Source organism: Coloeus monedula (genome assembly GCF_965178545.1).
Source record: "Coloeus monedula genome assembly, chromosome: 24".
Lineage (NCBI taxonomy): Eukaryota > Metazoa > Chordata > Aves > Passeriformes > Corvidae > Coloeus > Coloeus monedula.
The window spans coordinates 3,702,558-3,720,478 of record NC_138804.1 but is presented as its reverse complement, the minus strand read 5'-3'; the positions used below and the strand labels follow the sequence as shown (position 1 = coordinate 3,720,478).

Below are 17,921 nucleotides of genomic sequence, written 5' to 3'. Positions count from 1 at the left end.
TGGCTTCCAGCTCGGCACAGCCCTGCAGCTGAGACTAGAGGGGAGTGAGGAGGAGGAGGATGGGGACTCAGATTCTGCACTGGAGCCTGGACAGACAGGTACGCCCCTGGCCCAGGGGTGTCCCTGGGGCTGGCAGGTGTCATGGGGGACTGGCAGCAGCTGAGCTGTGGTGCCAGGGCAGTGGTGGGGCTGCAGCAGCATGGTGATGCCAGCGAGGCCATGCTGCGGAGGCTGGAGGCACTGGAGGCCGACGTGCGCTTCCTCTGCACGGAGCTGGGGGCTGAGAAGCTTCTGTGGAGCAGCCGGTTCCTGGAGCTGCTGCGGGAACAGCAAAGCCTGCACCAACGGGTGAGTCCCCTGTGGGGTCCAGCCCCCACAGTCCCTTCTGGCACTCCAGACCCTCACACCCTATTCCAGCTGCAGGAGCTGCCATGGCAGTGGAACAGGGGTGACAGCCCCGAGCTGCTCGGCGAAGCAGAGGACCAAAGTGCCAGTGGGAGTGAGGGAGAGAGCCCAGAAGGTAGGGGCCAGGAATTGCAGGGGGCCCAGGGAACCAGTAGCTGGGGAGGGGGGACCTGCAACCAGAGCTGGGGATGGGGCAATGTGCTGACTTCTGCTAATGGGCAGTATGGGCAATGCACCTGGGCCCTGGGTGGCACTGGGCAGCCTGGGGAGGTACTTGGGAGGAGGGTGCTGGGAAAGGCTCCCAGTTCTCTGCATCAGTTCCCACCAGGAGCCTGGCTGGGTGCTCCCACTGGTGTCCCCTCCCTTTTGTTCTGTTCCAGGACGCCAGTGGACGGAGGCACCACAGAAACCACGTAGTTTCATCCAGCCTGACAGGCAGAAAATGTAAGTGAAGATGTGAGCAGGGCCTCAGCAAACCAGGAAGGATCCACACATTCCTCCCTGCCCAGGCCCTGCAGGACACAGGCCCAGCTGTATCCCTGTATGTGCCTCCATCCCTTGGTGCTGGCTGGGCCTGGCCCCATCCAGCAGAACTGCAGCCATTTCCCAGGAGCAGGAACCAGCTGGGAAGCAGGTCAGGACGAGCCACTGGCCCTGGGCCTGCCCCAGGACATGTGACAGCCCTCTCTGCCCAGGGCCGGCCCCGGGCTGACTCTGCCCCATGGGGGCTGGCTCTGGTGAAGTCCACCGAGGAGCATCCTCCGGCTCTGCTGCTTGGTGGGAGGTTCCAGGAACAAGGAGTCTGGTCAGCGCTGGCTTCAGTCACCTTGCTCTGGGGTGACGATTGCAAAACTCACCCAACTGACTTCCTGATCGGCCAGATCCATCCTCTCAGTCAGCTACTCCCGCACATGTCGCAACCCTGGGCCAGCTCCTTGAGACAGCGGTCAAGGGCAACCGGCTCCCCAGGCATGGCTGATGGCCCCTCATTGGCCAGAACAACTGGGCCCGGGATGCTGAGCCACGGGAGCACCAGCACTGCAGGGCTGAGGGGCTGCCTGGTGCCCAGGCCTGGCCCAGCACAGGGGGGCTGCATCCTGGCCCAGGCTCCCACTGTTCAATACAGGCAGCCACTTTCCATCGGTTGTGTCTGCCTGGTCTTTGTCCGGCAGAGCCAGGACAGCTGCACCAGCGCCTGGCAGTCGCCCCCAGGCCCCAGCTCTCTGGGGACAGGGACAGGATGAGCTCTTGCTGAAGCAGAGCAGGGACCAGCACCCACCTGCAGCAGGCAGGATCGGCAGGGATCTGTCCTCCCAACGTGCCCGTGCAGCTCCCACACGCAGGGAGCTGATGCAACCCAAATAGCAGCGGCCTGACTCACCCTGCACCCACCTGGCCCCAGTGTGGTAGAGGTGGGACAGCCCCGTGCTGCTCAGAAATACCAAAGTAAACCAACTCCTGCAAATGAGCTGCTCTGGGGGCCCTGCTGCAGTGAAACCCCAGTCCCAAGCTGCTCCCCCCACTCCCACAGGAATCACAGCAGCATCCATGCTGAGAGACCAGGGGAGTACCAGACAGTGATGTGACAAGGTCATGTTCCTGCTGTAGCCACCTCTCCTGTGGCAATCCTTGGGCTAGAAATTGCCAGCCAGCCCTCAGGGGCCAGGGTGCAGGAGGTCGAGGGTGGCATCAAGCAGCATTAGCTGCAGCCACCAGCTCTACCCCCTGCTGGAGCAGCCCCTCACCACAGCACCTGCAGCAAGGCAAGAGTCACTGCACAGGCCATGCACAGGCCATGTAAACCTCTCCCCAGCCACCACACCATCCAAGGCCTCCTGACCTATTGCTTAACCTGAAGCTGTATTTACTCCAACACATTTGTGCAACATTGCTCCTCAGTCCTGGCCAGGAGCCTCAGTGGATTTGTCAAGAGGGCTGAGCAGGTGGCTGCTGCCCCAGACAGGGCTTTAGCTTCCAGGGGGGATTCAGGGCCCTTAGGAAAGGTGACAGAACTGAAAAGCCTGTGGGTGGAGGGCAAGTGCTGACAGCATCTGCACAGGTAGCACCACCATCACCATCCCAGCATCAGCCTCCCCCCCCACTGCCCTGGGGCAGCACCCAGCTCCTCCCCAGCACCTTTCCGTTCTCTTGTATGCAATATTTACTTTGCAGTTACTCTCTTCCTGCAGTCCTGTCTTAAAGGGAGGGTGTGCTGCAGAAGCAGTTTGGGATACAGGGTGCAGAGTTGCTGCCATGCTCAGGACCTCTGTTCCTCTTTGTGGGGAAGAGCAACAGCCCAGCAGCACTGGGGGAACACAGGGGGTTGATGCTGAATCTGCTCCCATGTACAGCACATACATCACCACAGCCCCTGTGATGGTGCCCACACACACCATCTCCTTTCCCACAGCCTGCACAGGAACCTTTCAGCTTTCTGCCTCTGAAAATGCCTTAAAATGCTAGAACTGAGTTAGCCACACCCTGGAAGCCCCCAGTGGGAGGGAACCAGCTGAGTTCAAATGGAAGTTCAGGGAGCAAGGGCAGCACAGGGCAGTGCTGCCAGGGAGAGGCAAGCAAGCCCTGGAGAGCAGATGGGCCCTGCTTGGAGGAGCCAGCCTCTCCTGAAGCTCAGCACGAGGCTTCAGTAGCACACAGCTGACAGGATGAGGGCTGGGAAGCCCCTGAGCACAGGAAACCTTCAACAGGCCCTTGTGTGACCTCCTTCCCTCCAACAGCCCAGTGAGCTGACACACAGATCTGACCCATTTTGGCTTGCCCAGGAACACAAAGCAAACACCCAGCAGTCACAGCAAGCCCCAGGAAGTGCTGAGCCAAAGCATGCATCCCCAAACCCCCACTTTAACAGTCCCAGCAGGCTTGCCAAGGTGTGCAGACAGGCAGCCCCACCACTCCTGGCACTGAGGAGTGTATAGGGGAAAAAATTCCCATTTCCCAAATCTCTGGCACCACACTGAGCTTGGAAATGGGGACACAGAACCTTGTGTGAATGAAGGAGAAAATTCGGAGAACAGCAGTAGGAGTGTGGCTGGGCTGGCTGGCTGCCCCAGCAGCACACACAGCAGTTTGGGGGAATAACTGACCAGATCTGTGCTAGGGCCTGACCCTCCCAAACTACTCCCTGTGCCCCCAGGACTGTCACTGTAATAGAAACATCACAACCCAAGTCAGTCAGCTCCAGCTCTTCCTCTCCTGGTTGTGATAATGAACCTCTACACTGATTGCTTTACTTGTGTCTCAGTGCAGCTTTGAGAGGTGCAAAAATAAACATTTACCCCCTCTACACATCCCGTAAAGTTACCTATTGTCTTATACAGGAACACAAGCCTTAAAATCCTGCAGCATTTTTCTATTACAGATCCCATTATGGACAGCAGCAAACTGCTCACCTGGTTAAAGGTGTGCTCAAATGCCTGACACACCACTCCATCCCCCCCACCATACACGCACAGAGCCATGTGAGCTCTGTCACTGCAGTAACATCCTCAGAGGCTTCCTCTCCCACAGTCAGTAAAGACCTTTCAGATTGTGAGGTTGCAGGTTTGTTTTGAAATGCAGCTGGTCTCTGGAGCACCTGCCCCCCTGGTTTCTGATTAACTAGAGTCACTGCCCTGTGGTAAATGAAGAGCACAAGTTTCAATACAGACCATAAAGTTATTTAACCAGTGAGATAAGAACATGCTGTGCTGCAGTGGAGCAGGTGGGAAGGGAAGATCCTTACACCGCAATGTGAGCGCCGATATTCCTGCTGCACTTCCCTCCCAGTCCATAACAAATCTTCAGAGTGAAGTCTGGACATGTTACCATTCACATATTCCACATATCTGACACAGATGTACTGTAACTGAATAAAATATGTATTTATTTCCAGGCTGTACTGCAGAATTGCCCCATAAAGCCAAACAGTCCACACTGATTCCAAAATTCCCAGGAGTGTGCTGTGCCTTAGCACCTGAGACACCCACACTGTGGTGCTGAGAGCCAGTGCTGCTTCTCGTCCCACCTCCCCTGCCAGCACCTGCCCCAGGCAGTGAGCAACCCCAGTAAAGCCAAATAAACAGCAAACACTGCACATGCCCTTATCTGTCACAGCACATGGATGTTTTGGTCTTGCTGCATTGATTAACAGCCTGTCAATAACCAGCCCTCAGACTGTGCACAGAGATCCAAAGCCTGTCAGAGGAACCCTGGGGAGGAAGGATAATTTCTCTGACTTTCCTGAAATGCCAGCCAAAATGTTGACTGTTCCTCCACAAAGCCACCAGAGACCAAATATGTCAACTCAGCAGTTTTTATTTGTATAACACAGTTCTTCCTTTGCCGTGGCTGTCACATGGCTATTCAGTACATGACTATACTGCACAGTGATACAGAAAGTTCAGCAAGTGTCAGCTGGGGAGTATAAAATGTTAATCTTCTCATTGCAAGAGAGGCAGCAGATACCAGCATTTCACCAGAAACCCAAACCCACCTTGCCAAGTAACATGGCTGAGGTGAGAACAGCACTGATTAAAACTGCAAGCAGCAAGGTGCTGAACAGTAACATTAAAAAACATTTTTTCTGTCATTTACAAATATGTAAAGTATCAGGTTACTTAAAATTAAGAAGCATTTTGCTTACTAACATGAAACATTACTAATTTGTAATGTATCATTATTAACCAGGTATACAGGTTTCTGTGTCCCTGTGGTTTCGTGGCACATGGTGCCAGTCTGGGCAGGTCATTCCGCGGACATCAGAGGAAGAGCAGGAATAGACAACACTGTTCCCAGGAGGGTTTCAGCTGCATTCCACTCTCCCCTTCCTAATTTGCCACTCAATAACCTTGGTTTAACCACAGAAGGGCGTATTGTATTTAGAAAACAACAACACACAGAGATACAATGTGTATCAACAAATCAACTGCTTCTGGCCTTCAAGTGTCAGGAACATTTCTGCATCCTAAGCACAGCAAAACTCCAGGACCAGAACCAATTACTACAGCAATTTGTTCTGCATATTTAAAGTCTCTTACAGTACCTACAATAGAAAACATCTTACAGAGTAAGAGGAAGTGAACAGGAACAGCCTTGCCAAATAAGTCTTACTCTACAATTCTGGATGCTGCTCTAGTTGGGCACAGCCAAAGGGGACAGGGGAATATATTGGTGAGGAAGAAGATGAAGCAACAGCTTTACAGAGCAAAATATTAAAGACTCCTCAGGAAGGGCCCTGGCAGCAGTCCAGATGTGATGCAGCTGTTCTATTGCTCTCTGAAGGCAAAAGGCACGTGACAAATCCTTGCCAATGCTGTACAGAGCCAGCCTGGAACAGGCACCAGCAAGGTGACAGTTCCAGAGCAGTGCTCACAGCATGCTGTGCTCACCCACCTGCTCTGACACTGCAGTGTTCAGCACATGCCCAACACACAACTCACATGCAGCTCTGGAGCAGTGGCTGGCTACTCCTCCGGAGCAAGGACTCTGCCCCTGGCTCCTGGGAGCTGAGCAGCTCACTAAGCACTTGTGGTCCATGTGGCAGAATTACCCCACCTCAGGAAGATAAGATGAGGTGGGAGGGGTGTGGAAAACATCATTCAAGAAGTGCACCAGTAAAACCAGTCAGATAAACCCAGTTTCAGATTACATTAATAACCCAACATTCACCGCAGATCTGAATGGTGGGATTTAGTGAAGAGGCTTAGCCAGGACCTAACAACAGTATTGGCAAGGCATGTGAGTTCTCAAAAACTAGCCTTAGGCCACTACAAAGGCAGCACCCACTTCTCTCACATACAGTTACGGACAACTGCAGGAATTTGGGGTGTGCCAGTCTCCCATGAACCCCAAAGGAACAGTCCTGCTATAGAACTGTAGCCTCCCTCCCTGCTTAGCAGCCCCTGGGGAAGGTGGGACCCTGGGGTGCTCTCACCTCTCCCACAGGCCTGCAGTCATAGCTGGAGCAGAATTTGCTGTGAGCACACATTTGGCATCCAACCTCCAGCTAGAGTCCAGTACTTCCAAAGGAATAAGAAGGAGCACTCAGAAGGCATCTGTGGCAGCTGCAGAGGCAAAAACAGCCCTTCAAGCTCTCCCCATGCCCAGCTGCCCTTGGCACCTGCCTCACATACCTGGGTTCTGGGCCTTGTAGGTGAGGATCTCTGCTGCCAACCTCTGGGGGTCCAGCAGCCGGGGGAAGCGGCTCATCACAGCATCAACCAGGTGTGGGTGGAAGATGCCGCAGAGCTTGACGTGCACGCTGGCCCGCTCCTCAGCAAACTGCTCCGAGCCAGCCCAGGGCCCTGAGTCCCCGTACGCCGGCCCTGGGGCCCTCTGCACCACACGGGGGTCACGCACACCGGGGGATCTCACCTGAGGCAGTGCGTACGGCTCGGACCAGAACTCCCGAGAGCGGGGCAGGGCAGCACTGAACTCACTGGGCAGACTATACTGCCCCGCGGTACCTGGGTGCACAGGTACTCCATAGCCTGAGACAGAGTGGGGTGCTCCTGAGTGAGACATCTCAGGGCCATACTGCAAGAAGCTAGCACCAGAGGAAGAAGATTTATGGGAGCCATGCTTGTAAGAGATCAGACCATTCTGCTCTAAGCTGGGAGAATGTGGGTAGACAGGTCTCTGCCTACCACAGGTGCAGACGGCCACCTGCTCTGCATGGGAATGGTCACAATGACTGGTACATCTGTGAGGCCACATGTCAGACAGCTGGTTCTCCAGAGACCCAATGCCTGAGTCGAGATGCTCCTGAGAGATGTAAGACAGAGAGTCCATGTGAGGCTGCTGGTACCTGTCAGGGGAGACACTGCCTGACACACAGCCTTTGGCCTGAAGCGGAATGTCACTGGCCTTGGCTTTGTGGGCCAAGCTCTTCCTCTCTGCAGAGACCTTCTGCAAAGAGCTTTTGTCGCTCTCTGTGGGCACAGAGCACAAGAGCTCTGCCTGGGAACCCCTTTTGCCCTTTTTCTCCTCCTTGGCACTGGTACTTCTGGTTGGAGACAGCCTTGCGTTGGCACGGAGTTCATCAGCTAACGAGCGCTGGGGCTGGTTGATCCTTTCAGGATGGTAGAACTTACATTTAATTCCGTAGGTGCATTTTTTCCCTGTAAGGAAAGCCAGAGCATGGAGCGACCAGCTGGATTTGACTAGATTATGAATGACACTTGCACAGACACCTTGTTCTTCACATAAAGAAGGCACATCTTACCATAAGGGCACTGCTGTTTCTTGTGTTCTGGAATTACAGGTTTCTTCCTGAGGAAGTTATCCAGGCTGGGGCCATGACGCCCTAAGGGATCATCTGGAGGCATAAACCTAAAGAAAAACAAATCTCAGTCAGAAGCAGTTCACTTCTTCGACCTGAGGTTTGGTTTCTTCTCAAAGCCTCCTATTTCACTGAAGATCAAAAGTTATGTGAGCCCTACAATGCTCTCCCATTTCCCACAGAGATAACCCTCCTGCCACCCAGTCCACACCAGCACAAAATGCTTCCCTTCAGGCACAGAAGAGGTTCAATGCTTGGTTGTTGACCAGAATTAGTACCTGCTGCTGAGCCTGCTAATAATTGTCCTGTGAAGGAATTGCACCCTGAAGCTCTCCTTGGAGCTCCTAGCTCTAAACTAGGAGCAACTACTGGGATGCCACCAACTTCTTTTGCCTTTGTATCCTACAGCTTTTCTTTATTTCTTTACTAGCATTTTTCTCTTTTCATGCATTATTTGCTATTGCTTCATTAGAACAAACCAGCATGCTCACACAGATCTTTCTTAAAAGCCCAGGAAGACACGAGCATACTTGTCATTAACAAAGGAATACATCAACAGACGCTCTTCAATGAATTTCTTCCACTCGGGACGCTCGTTCTGCAGATCCCGGTAGGTGTCATTGGACACGACGATGCCGTCAGATTCGTGCGCCAGCTTCACAATGAACCGGTCATCGTAGCACACCACACGCTTGCCCCCGACCCGCCGCGATGGCGTGAACACCAGGATCTTCTTCTTCTCAAGGTCACGCAGAATGTACTGGTCTAGAGCAAACACAACTGTGAGCACAACTGCACGGCCCAAAGGCCTTCGCACAGAGTAACATTATAAATGAACAAAAAAATTCACGTGAAGTCATTCCATTTCTCCACAACCCAGACTGTACTCAACCCTGCTCACACTGTCCTGAGTTACTCAGAAATCTCTTTGCAAGTTCAGAGCAAACTCCCCTCAATTTGAATCATTCTGCCTAAATATGTTTCAGTTAAATACAAAGCACTAAGTGAGTCCCTGCAAGAGGAAAAAATTCAAGAAATAAAAGACAAGAAGTTAGGAAGCAGAGTAGTATTACATTCCTTGTTTTCTGAATTATTTCAACTGATTTAGGCAAAAGCTGGCTTAGGGGAGAGGTTAATGACTAATTCTCCCTGGTCAGATCAGCTCATTGCTGCTGCTCAGACTTTCCATTCTGAAGTTAATTACTGACTTAGCCAGAACTCTGCAAGCTCATTAAGTGACAGAGCAGTCAGCCCAAAAAGCTACTTTTGGTTTTCATATTTTCATACCTGTTATGAGTACATCTGGTCGGGGCTGCTCCTTCCTCCATGATGGCACAAAGACTGTAATATCCTTGTGTCCCCTGTCCCAGAACCACTGGACAGCCAGAAGGATACCTCGGCAGGAGAACACTTCTTTATTCCCATGGCTGCAAAGGAGAAAATTAAGACTTTAATTCCTTCATGATTCAGTACAGGCTAGTCAGGCAACGCATAAAGCAAAGCCAGCCAGCAACTAGGACAAGCCTCAGTAAAGTGTTGAGGAGCACAGGCAGCAAACACAGGTGCTTACCTTGTGTAACAAAATCCTCACTCAGACCTGCCCAGCATCCCTGTTCATTTCAGGATACCAGTAAACACCCAAATATTCACTGGGAGGGAGGGAGGGAGGGAGACAGCAGCTGGAACTGTTGCAGCAGCTCTGAAACAGCCTCTGCTTCAACCCTGGGCTTCTGAAGGTTATTTTTAGCCCAGAGTACAATGTGATCTGAAACCCTTTGTGCTACTCTGACAGCTAATGCCAGTGGCTGTTTCCTGCCAGGGTGCACTGTACCCTTACAGGGGGCTTGCTTGCAAAGTTGTTCTGATCACTTCAGGAAAACAAGATATTTTATGCACTCTCACCTCAAGGAAAGACAATTCATACCATGACGGCTCAAAACCTCATCTACAAATGCACTATTTGGACAAAACGGTAACATCTCCTGTGATCAGTGCTGGATGAGTGAACAGCTCATGGCACTTGGAGAACAAAGTTTGACAACCTTGTCAGAAGCCACGGACTGATGCAAAAAGCTTCTTAATTATTCATTAGGTTATATCAATAAGTTTCCAGACCATCTAGGAGGAATCTACCCCTCCTGGTTTACAAGCAGTACTATTTACAGTACAATCAGCTCTTCTGCTGATAGTGGTTCTGGCAAACTTTCAACACTTCTATTCCAGCCTGATATGTCACTCTGGGGATCCAATGCCTGTGTTCTGTGACAGCATTCTGGGAAGATGCCCTACACCAAAAGGAACTGCTCTCAGAATTCAGGAAGATCTTCCTCACCTGGGCACTCCTTCCATCTGCACCTGAACAACATTTTGGCTCCCACCACCCCTTGGCAGCCCAGTAGGCCCCTCACCCGAGCCATTCCTGCAGAGGCAGTGTTGCAGCACCACTACAGAGAAATTTCACTTCCCCTCCCAGCCTCATGCTTTCTTGAAACTACAAAGAAAGTTGAAGAGCTGTACAGAAGTACTTATTCTAGAAGAACTAAACACTTGGCAACAGAACTAACACCTAAAGAGACACCTAACATAACTCCAGTAAGAATCCTAAATTACAGAAGACTGACAATCACCATCAGAAGATGCTCTAAAAGTTTTCTCCAATATCAGATGGATTTAGCTATAAATAGCCAGGCACAGGTTACTGCAATTTTTAAAGAGATAAATGTGAAAAACAAATGCTTTTTGGTGGATTATTTTTTGTTTTGGGTTGTTGGTTGTTTTTTATTTTTTTGAGTCCCTGCTACCAACTCCAAATCTCCAGAAGGCAGCTAATTGGGCTGATCTGATTTGGCAGCAGCCAAGGAAAAATTCCCTTAGAAGGAAGTAAAAGCTAATTTCCACTATGATTTGCATAAGTTTGTCAAGAGCTGTTGAGGGAGGCCACAGTACACACTGCAAATGAATCAGCAGGGAACATCACACCATCAATACAGGAAGTTTCAGAATGGAATTCCCCTTCTAGCAAATTGCTTAAAAAAGCCAGACTGCTTCTCTCATGTCAGACCCTGTGCTCTGGCCTGCCCTGACTCACAGCTGCTGTGATTTCCCCTCTGCATTTTTGGGTAACTTTCACCGGTAAGAAGCTCCTCATTAACAAACACAGCCAATCCTGCTGTGTTTTAAGCCTGTTAAAGCCCAAGCACTTATCCAAGGTAAACTTTGCTGCCGAAGTCACTTATCAGCCTGGGCTCACAATAGGCCATTTTCCATAGTGCTCCCAGAGCTGTGGAGAGGGTAGGAACTACAACAGGTTCTCTTAAGGGACACCAGGCACGGCTTTCACTCTCCAGCCCTGTTCCACTGCCATCACCATTCTTCATTTGCCCTGGGACTCATGGGCACAGTAGCCCTTGCCCCATCTTTTCTCAGAACTGTCAGCCAGGGCTGGGAGAAAACGACACCTGCAAACAAACCTCCATGCAGCACTTTCACCTCAGACAAACCTACTGCAACCCACACGGCAGCTCCACCCGCACCAGAGGTTATTTTTTATAAAATCTGCATACACAAACATAAGCAACAAAGGAGGCAGCTTCTGAGCTGTAACAGAAAAAAGCTTTCAGAACCCAATTCAGAACCTGGTGCCTTACATTTCAAGAGCCCAGAACCCCCACTGTGCAGAGGTGGGGAACACATACTGCTGGGGGTGGGGTGAGGGCACGCAACGCTCACCATTGTGGGAGCAAAACCCAGGGCGAAAATTTGGGACATCACACCAATAAATGTCCAGCCCTGAGACTCTGGATGCTTCATGTATATTGGGGCCTCTGGTCACAGTGTCCAACAGTACCTGCTCCAGCAACACTGGGACGCAGGAGATGCTGCCGATGAGCCACAGCCCTGCCTTGGTGACACCTTTGACATCTAATCGTTCTCTACCTTGTACAGAAATTCACCAAAATACAAGAGGCACAATTTGGAGACAGGTCTCCAATGGAGCTCCATATTACAAAGCCTTCTCTAATTAACCCTGTAATTATTTATTGAGCAACTTCCTGCTACGGAAACTTAGACAAAGCCACTAGTTAAGAGGACAACGTCTCTTCAGTTATCCCCTCAGCGCTAGCGCAAAGGAGGAAACGTCTGTTTCAAAGGAAGCACTGCTGCTCTCATCACTGCCCCGTGACTGGCGGCTCTGGGCAAGCAGAGCAGTGCCAAGACCGGCCCGCACCGGCAAACGTGGTGCTCGTCCTCGTGAGAGCCGTGCGTGTTAGAGAGGCACCTTAGAAAGTATTACCAGCCCCCTTCCAAGCACCCAGAAGCGGCTGCTTTGAGAGAGCGACCAATCTCCGAGCTCTGTGCGCCTGGTAGAGCTCGTACCCAGAGGTCACACACCGACAGCCCCACGCCCACCCCGGACGCACCTCATGGCCACGTTGCTGCCATCGATGACGATGGGCTTCAGGTTGTCGCTCTCCGTTTCTTCGGGGCCGGGCGCCGGGGACTTATTGCCGGCGCCGCCCCGAGGGACCAGCGGGGCCTCGCTGGGCTCGGGCGGAGCCTCGGGGCCGTCCCGCTCGGCCGGGCCGTGCTTCACCAGCTCCCCCAGCACAGTGTTGGTGTCGGCGCCCAGGCCCAGCTTCTGCAGCACGACGCGGATCTCCTCCGAGGAGTAGCCCAGCTTGCGGAAGAAATCCACCTTTAGCTGCAGCTCGGGCCCGTCCCCGGGCCCCTCGGGGCTCTCGCTGGCGCTCATCCCCGCTGCAGGCCGGGCCGCGGCCGGCAGCGCCTCAGGCCAGCCCGGGGCGACGCTGCCCGCGCTCATGGCTCCCGGCGGGGGACTCGCGGCCTCCGCTCACCGCCCGGACCTGCGGGGCGACAGCGGCGTTAGCAGCGACCCCGCACCCCGGCCCCCGCTCCCCTCCCGGCCCGGCCCAGCCCAGCCCAGCCCAACCCCCGCCCTGGAGCCGTCCGCCCCGATCCCCCCGTGCTCACCGGGCTGCTGCCACTGCCGGCTTGCCGCTGCCTATCCATGGGGCCAGAGTAAGACGGGCGGCGGCCGCCAATTTATACCGGAGCGCCGCGCAGGGCGGAAGGGCAGAGCGAGGGGCGGAGCGGCGACCGCTTCCCGGTCCGGCCCCGGCCCGCCCAGCCCGGCCCCGGCCCGCCCAGCCCGGCCCGGCCCCGGCCCGGCCCCGGCGCTCCCGTGCTGAGTCGGGCCGGCGAGGCGGGGCCGGGGCACTGCGAGGGGATGGGTTCCCCGACACTTGTTCCTTGCAACACTTGGATCCCAGTGATGCAGGTGGCTGTGATTCAGCCAGTGGTGGCTTATCAACCCGGGCGTGCAGAGGAGATAAGCGCTGTCAGAAAGCATCTGTCACCCACTAGTACCTGTCCCTTGCCACGGGCTAAACCATACGTGCAGACTGTATGGAACTGCAGGGGTTAAAATCTACATTGTGAAACGTGCAAAAACTTCACATCTCTGACTTCTGATTAATCATGCCTAAACAATTTGATGAAGGTAGTTGCAAATTTGCTTCCCTGAGGCCATGTACTGGAGCCCAACTCAGGAGTGAGGAACTCTCCCAGTTACAGGAATGCATTTGCATTCATCTTCCTTGTGGTTACCCCGAAACAATCATTTTTCCTTGTCTCTGGCCATGTCTGAAACCGCACTGTGTGCTCAACAGTAAGACACACACAGAGCGAGGTTCAGATCAGAGATAATCCTTACTCAGTTCTTAAGTAGGTGCTTTCCCAACACTTCTTTCCCTTGGAATCTACTCCAGTTGGCATGAATTTAAGCCCTGTTTGTGTGCTTTTTCTTCCAGACCGAAGTCTATTGCACCAGAAAGTATGGCCACAGACGTACTTCTTATAAGAAATACCCCAAGGAAGATGCACAAAGCTGAATCTCCTGATTTATGCAAAGCAGTGACAGCAGCTGCATGGCTCTAATTTGGTGAAAGAGAAGCCAGGAGAGAGGGAGGCTATTAGCTTCTCCACCTGAAAAGTCAGAGGAGTCACATGCTGGTTACACCTCAAAGCTCCTCATGGGTGATTTTGACTATTTTCTTTTTCTTTTTCACATTTGCAAACTGCTTTAAACAGTACTTCTTATTTTTGGTACTGCAAGGGCTATGGTGGAGGCTGCAGCTTCTGAGGATATGAAGATTCACAGAACAAAGCCTTTGCTGGGATCACAGACACACTGAGGCCCTTGACCACCATGTACAAGGCAAGAGACTGCTTCTTCTGCTGTGCTCACAGCCGGGCAGCTGCATCATCCCCTTTCTGTGGTGGGGCAGGCTGCCAGCTGGCACTGCTGGGCTGCCAAGCAGGGCTCGCGTCTCCGTCCATCTGCGACACATCCGTGGCCACAGGAAAGAGGTGGAAGTCCCCATCATAGCACAAGAGAGCACTGGGCTGTTCCAAGGAAGAGCCTGTGAGACCAAGGGGAGGACAGGGGCAAGCAAGGCCAGATGCCCTCAGGATGGTCATTAAGAGCATCCAGCAGCATCTCATCCTGCCGAGTTGGGAATTCTAGTATGCAAAAAAGGAACTAAAGCATCCAGGGGCAGCAGGGACCCCAAGGTGCTCTATGACAGCAGGAGCCCTATCCCATGGATGGGCTCAGTCCCTCCCAGTCCTCCACCTCCATCCACTTCTCTGCTGACTCTGTGTAAGCTTTCCTCCAGCCTGGTTCCTTGTTCATGAACAAGTCTCGTAGAATCCTGATGTCACATTTTTCTAGGGATTACCACCCCCATGTCCCACATTTTAAAGGAAGAGCTTGTCCTCTGGCAGAGCCTTTCATCTCCCACTCATACATTTAACACAGTCAAAACAAGTGATATTCAAGGATCCTATTATCTGCTGGTGAGAAGAAGCTGGCTTCGTGCCAGTTCCTTGGGAAGAGATGCCAGCACTTTGCAACTCCTGCTATCCAGCTGCAACCAGGAGCCCTGTCAGCAAAGTGGCCCTGTACCTGGCTGCTTACCTATGGAAGCTCAAGGCAGCTAGCTCACTTCTAAAAAAGGACTAATTAAACCTCATTTATAAAAGCCTATATGGGACCACTATGTTAATTAAAGACAATTTAAATGGCCTTATTTAGTAGCATTTGGGAGTAAATTAAACTGAATTAAGGCCCCTTTAATTCTGGATGAGAATTTAATGCAGAATTTTAATGTTCTACTTTAGATTTAGTTAATTCAATTTAATTTTCTTAAGAATCCTGTATAGACATACACTGAGCAATGAGGTACCTACTAAGGTACCTGCTCCAAGCTGAGCTCATTCTTCAGCTTCTCTGGGAGCTGATAGGGCTGGGGCTGGCTGCCTTGGGATCTATGTGTTTCTGACAGCTTTGGTGTCCTAAATGCCTTGCTCATCTGTGGAGTGACCTGATGGCTCATCTCACTGCACTCGCCTACATGTGCTTCTGGTGATGAACTGAATTCTCCTATCACCTGCAGCTCAGGGACTCAACAGGCTTGCAGAGCTGCCTCTGGATTTTCTTTTACAGTGAGCAGTATGATTTATAACAGAGGACTCAGAACATTCTGGAATTAAAGGAAAAGCAAATAATGATTTATGCCCTTTCTTTTGAAAAGGGTCACCATGCCTCATGAGGAAAGCTGAGCAGTAATGCTGGAAGCAAAGCTGAGCAACATCCCTTTATGGTAGTTTGCTTTTACAGTGCAGCCACTCAGGTTCATGGAGATGCTACCTGAGAGACCATCTGCTGCTCTGGCTGGCCTTGATAAAGAAGTCTCTGATAGCAGCACCATTGTGGGTTGCTGGAGTGAAAGCCCACCAGCTGAGCAAAGCCTTGGTTTGGACACATGCCCAGTGGAGGCACTGGGGAAAGGTTACCCCCACTCGTATGTTGGGCAAGATCTCCTGGCCTCCAGACCCTGGTGCTGTGTGCTGTAGTGATTCCAGAGGAGAAATGGAGCTTAGGTCTTTTCAGCAAAAAGGAACATGTAGCAAGGGAGGACTAGAGGAGAAGCTTATCAAGAATGTGCAGAACTCACGTTTGGAGCCTGTATACCTGCAGTCCTTGTCACACTGCTTGAGGTCCTCCCAGTGCTGCCTTCACCCATGAGTATGGGATTCCTACACAGCTGCAGACAAGTAGATGGATTTTTCTCTGAAACATTCTATTTTGAACTTATTCCATGGCTTTTAAGGAGATCCTCATAAGCAGTCTGCAGAGTAACGACTCTCTGAGTAGCCCAAGGGCTCCTTGCCGAGCAGGCAGGTTTCTGAGCTCTGGAGGAGAGCGCATGCTTTCAAGGGACCATACCAAGGAAATTTATTTGGCTGTCACTGTGTGCCTGACTAGACATGGCCTTAGGTACTCCTCCAAGTAAGCAGCCTTGATCTCTACCTTTGGTCTTAGTGATTGATGGCATTAAGTTATAGGACGAGCTTATTTCCTCAATGACAGATGGATTGGGCACACCCTGACAATTTTTTTCTCATGCGCTTTTGTCAAGGAAAAGAGCCAGGCTTTGAGGGGCTTTTGGACTATAAATCTGTTATTGTTGAGGGCTGAAGTGACAGAAGCAGCAGAAGCCTCACCATCACCTTGGCTGTCTCCAGGGCTGTGCAGGGTCTCAGCTGAGCCTAGGAAAGCAGCTCCTCCACATCCCTGTGCCAAAGCCAGGGGGAAACAGTCCCACTGTCCCTGCCCAGGATGCATCAGGGATTCAATATCTGATGATTCCTCCCCTCTGTGGTCACCTCGCCCCAGCATCATGTCTAGCAGCAGTACCCAGAGCATCCACACTCCACCAGCACCCTCTCTGTTCTGAAGCAGCACCCCTGGCTCACCAGGCAACCTCAGGTTTCCAGCAGCTAGGTCAAGAGCAGAGAGAAGCAACAAATTCAAGTAATAAATAATGCTGAGGAAAACCAAGCAATTGCGCAAGTGCTTGTGACAGCAGCATTTACTGTTTTGCTAAGCTCTTCCCAGATGCGGTGTCTCTGCCAGAAAATGTCAGTGGTCCCCTTATCCAGAAATATCCCAGTATCTCAGCCCCAGTTTAGTTTGGATGCAGTGTCCGCAGCTCTGGATTTGCTGTTCTCTGACATGCCTGGGAGCAGTCACTACTTCAGAACTAAAAGAATAATAGAAGTTGAACAAACACTTCATGGTATTAACATAAGATATTTAAATAGACAGTCAAAGACTATTTTATCCCACCCAGAGCAATGTGAAGAGCAGAAGGTTTACGCCTACTGCTAAGCAAATACCTCCTAAGAAGTCACATCCATCTGGGAAGTGGTTTTTGTTCTAAGGAACTGAAGGCAGACCAGGAGTGTCTGCTCTGGGCACCCAGGAAGTCAGGGAAGGACGTGGCAGCCCCGCTGAAGTCCCAAACCCAGCGTTTAATTCCTGGACAACTTTGGGACCTTCTCTGCTGAGTGGGCTCATCGTGAATCTCTCGGGACACAGGCTGGGTTTCCCCAACGCTTTTGTTAGGAATGAGAGGTCCTGGCTCTGATCGCACATTGCCTGTCAGGAAATTCATTTCCTCCTTCTCCGGGCCGGGCCGGCGGGGTCAGCGCGGACCCCAGACACGGGGCCGTGTGGCCACGGGGGCCGTGCCGCTGCCCGCCGGCCTGCGCAATGTGGGGCAGCGCCGGCCGCCCCGGCCCTCCCACGGGACGGATGTGTGTCAGCGGGGCAGCGAGACAAACAGCCGCAGCTCCGCTCGCGGCTCCCGTGATGTCAGCGCCGGCGGCCCATCTGACATGACTCAGGAGGTGTCAGCGTGGTGGCGGGCAGGGGCCAGGAGGTGGTTCCTACCTGCTCAGGCTACACCTGGAGAAGGTGTTAACTGGCCCACGAAGCAGGGGAAAGGTCGTTCCCAATGCCTGGCATGGCCACGAGCGCGGACACGAGCGCTGAGCTGTGCGGTACCGGAGGGGAGCGCCGCGTTCGCACCCCTCGCAGCAGTTGTGCAACGCTCACGCTGCAGCCGAGCAAACAGGACCGGCCTCTCCCTCCGCTCGCACTGCTGTGGGAACAACCCAGCAAAGTGAGGCAAGACCGTGCTTTCGCTCCCTTCGGCTGGGGATTTCCCCGGCGCGGGCGTGCCGTGCTGGTGTGGGGCTGAAGCAGAGCTGGACCCTGCCTGCTGCTGGGGAGATGTGGATTCGTGTGGTGTCCGCGGCAGGGGGAGCTCCCCTGGCACTGCACTGCACTCAGGATGCTATGGCCGGCGGC

At 52.6% G+C, this 17,921-nt stretch overlaps 1 protein-coding gene across 1 annotated transcript; it reads right to left on the bottom strand.

Annotated features, from left to right (window-relative positions):
* Nucleotides 1–4,757: 4,757 nt before the first annotated feature.
* ZC3H12A (zinc finger CCCH-type containing 12A) lies at nucleotides 4,758–12,761 on the bottom strand. The gene is made up of 6 exons (XM_082296390.1): nucleotides 12,674–12,761; nucleotides 12,103–12,546; nucleotides 8,969–9,108; nucleotides 8,212–8,446; nucleotides 7,625–7,731; nucleotides 4,758–7,520 (listed from the first exon to the last, which is right to left on the bottom strand). Exons 2-6 carry the CDS (start codon nucleotides 12,501–12,503, stop codon nucleotides 6,526–6,528), a joined length of 1,878 nt encoding a protein of 625 aa, XP_082152516.1. The 5' UTR covers nucleotides 12,504–12,546; nucleotides 12,674–12,761; the 3' UTR covers nucleotides 4,758–6,525.
* Between the last annotated feature and the right edge of the window lie 5,160 nt (nucleotides 12,762–17,921).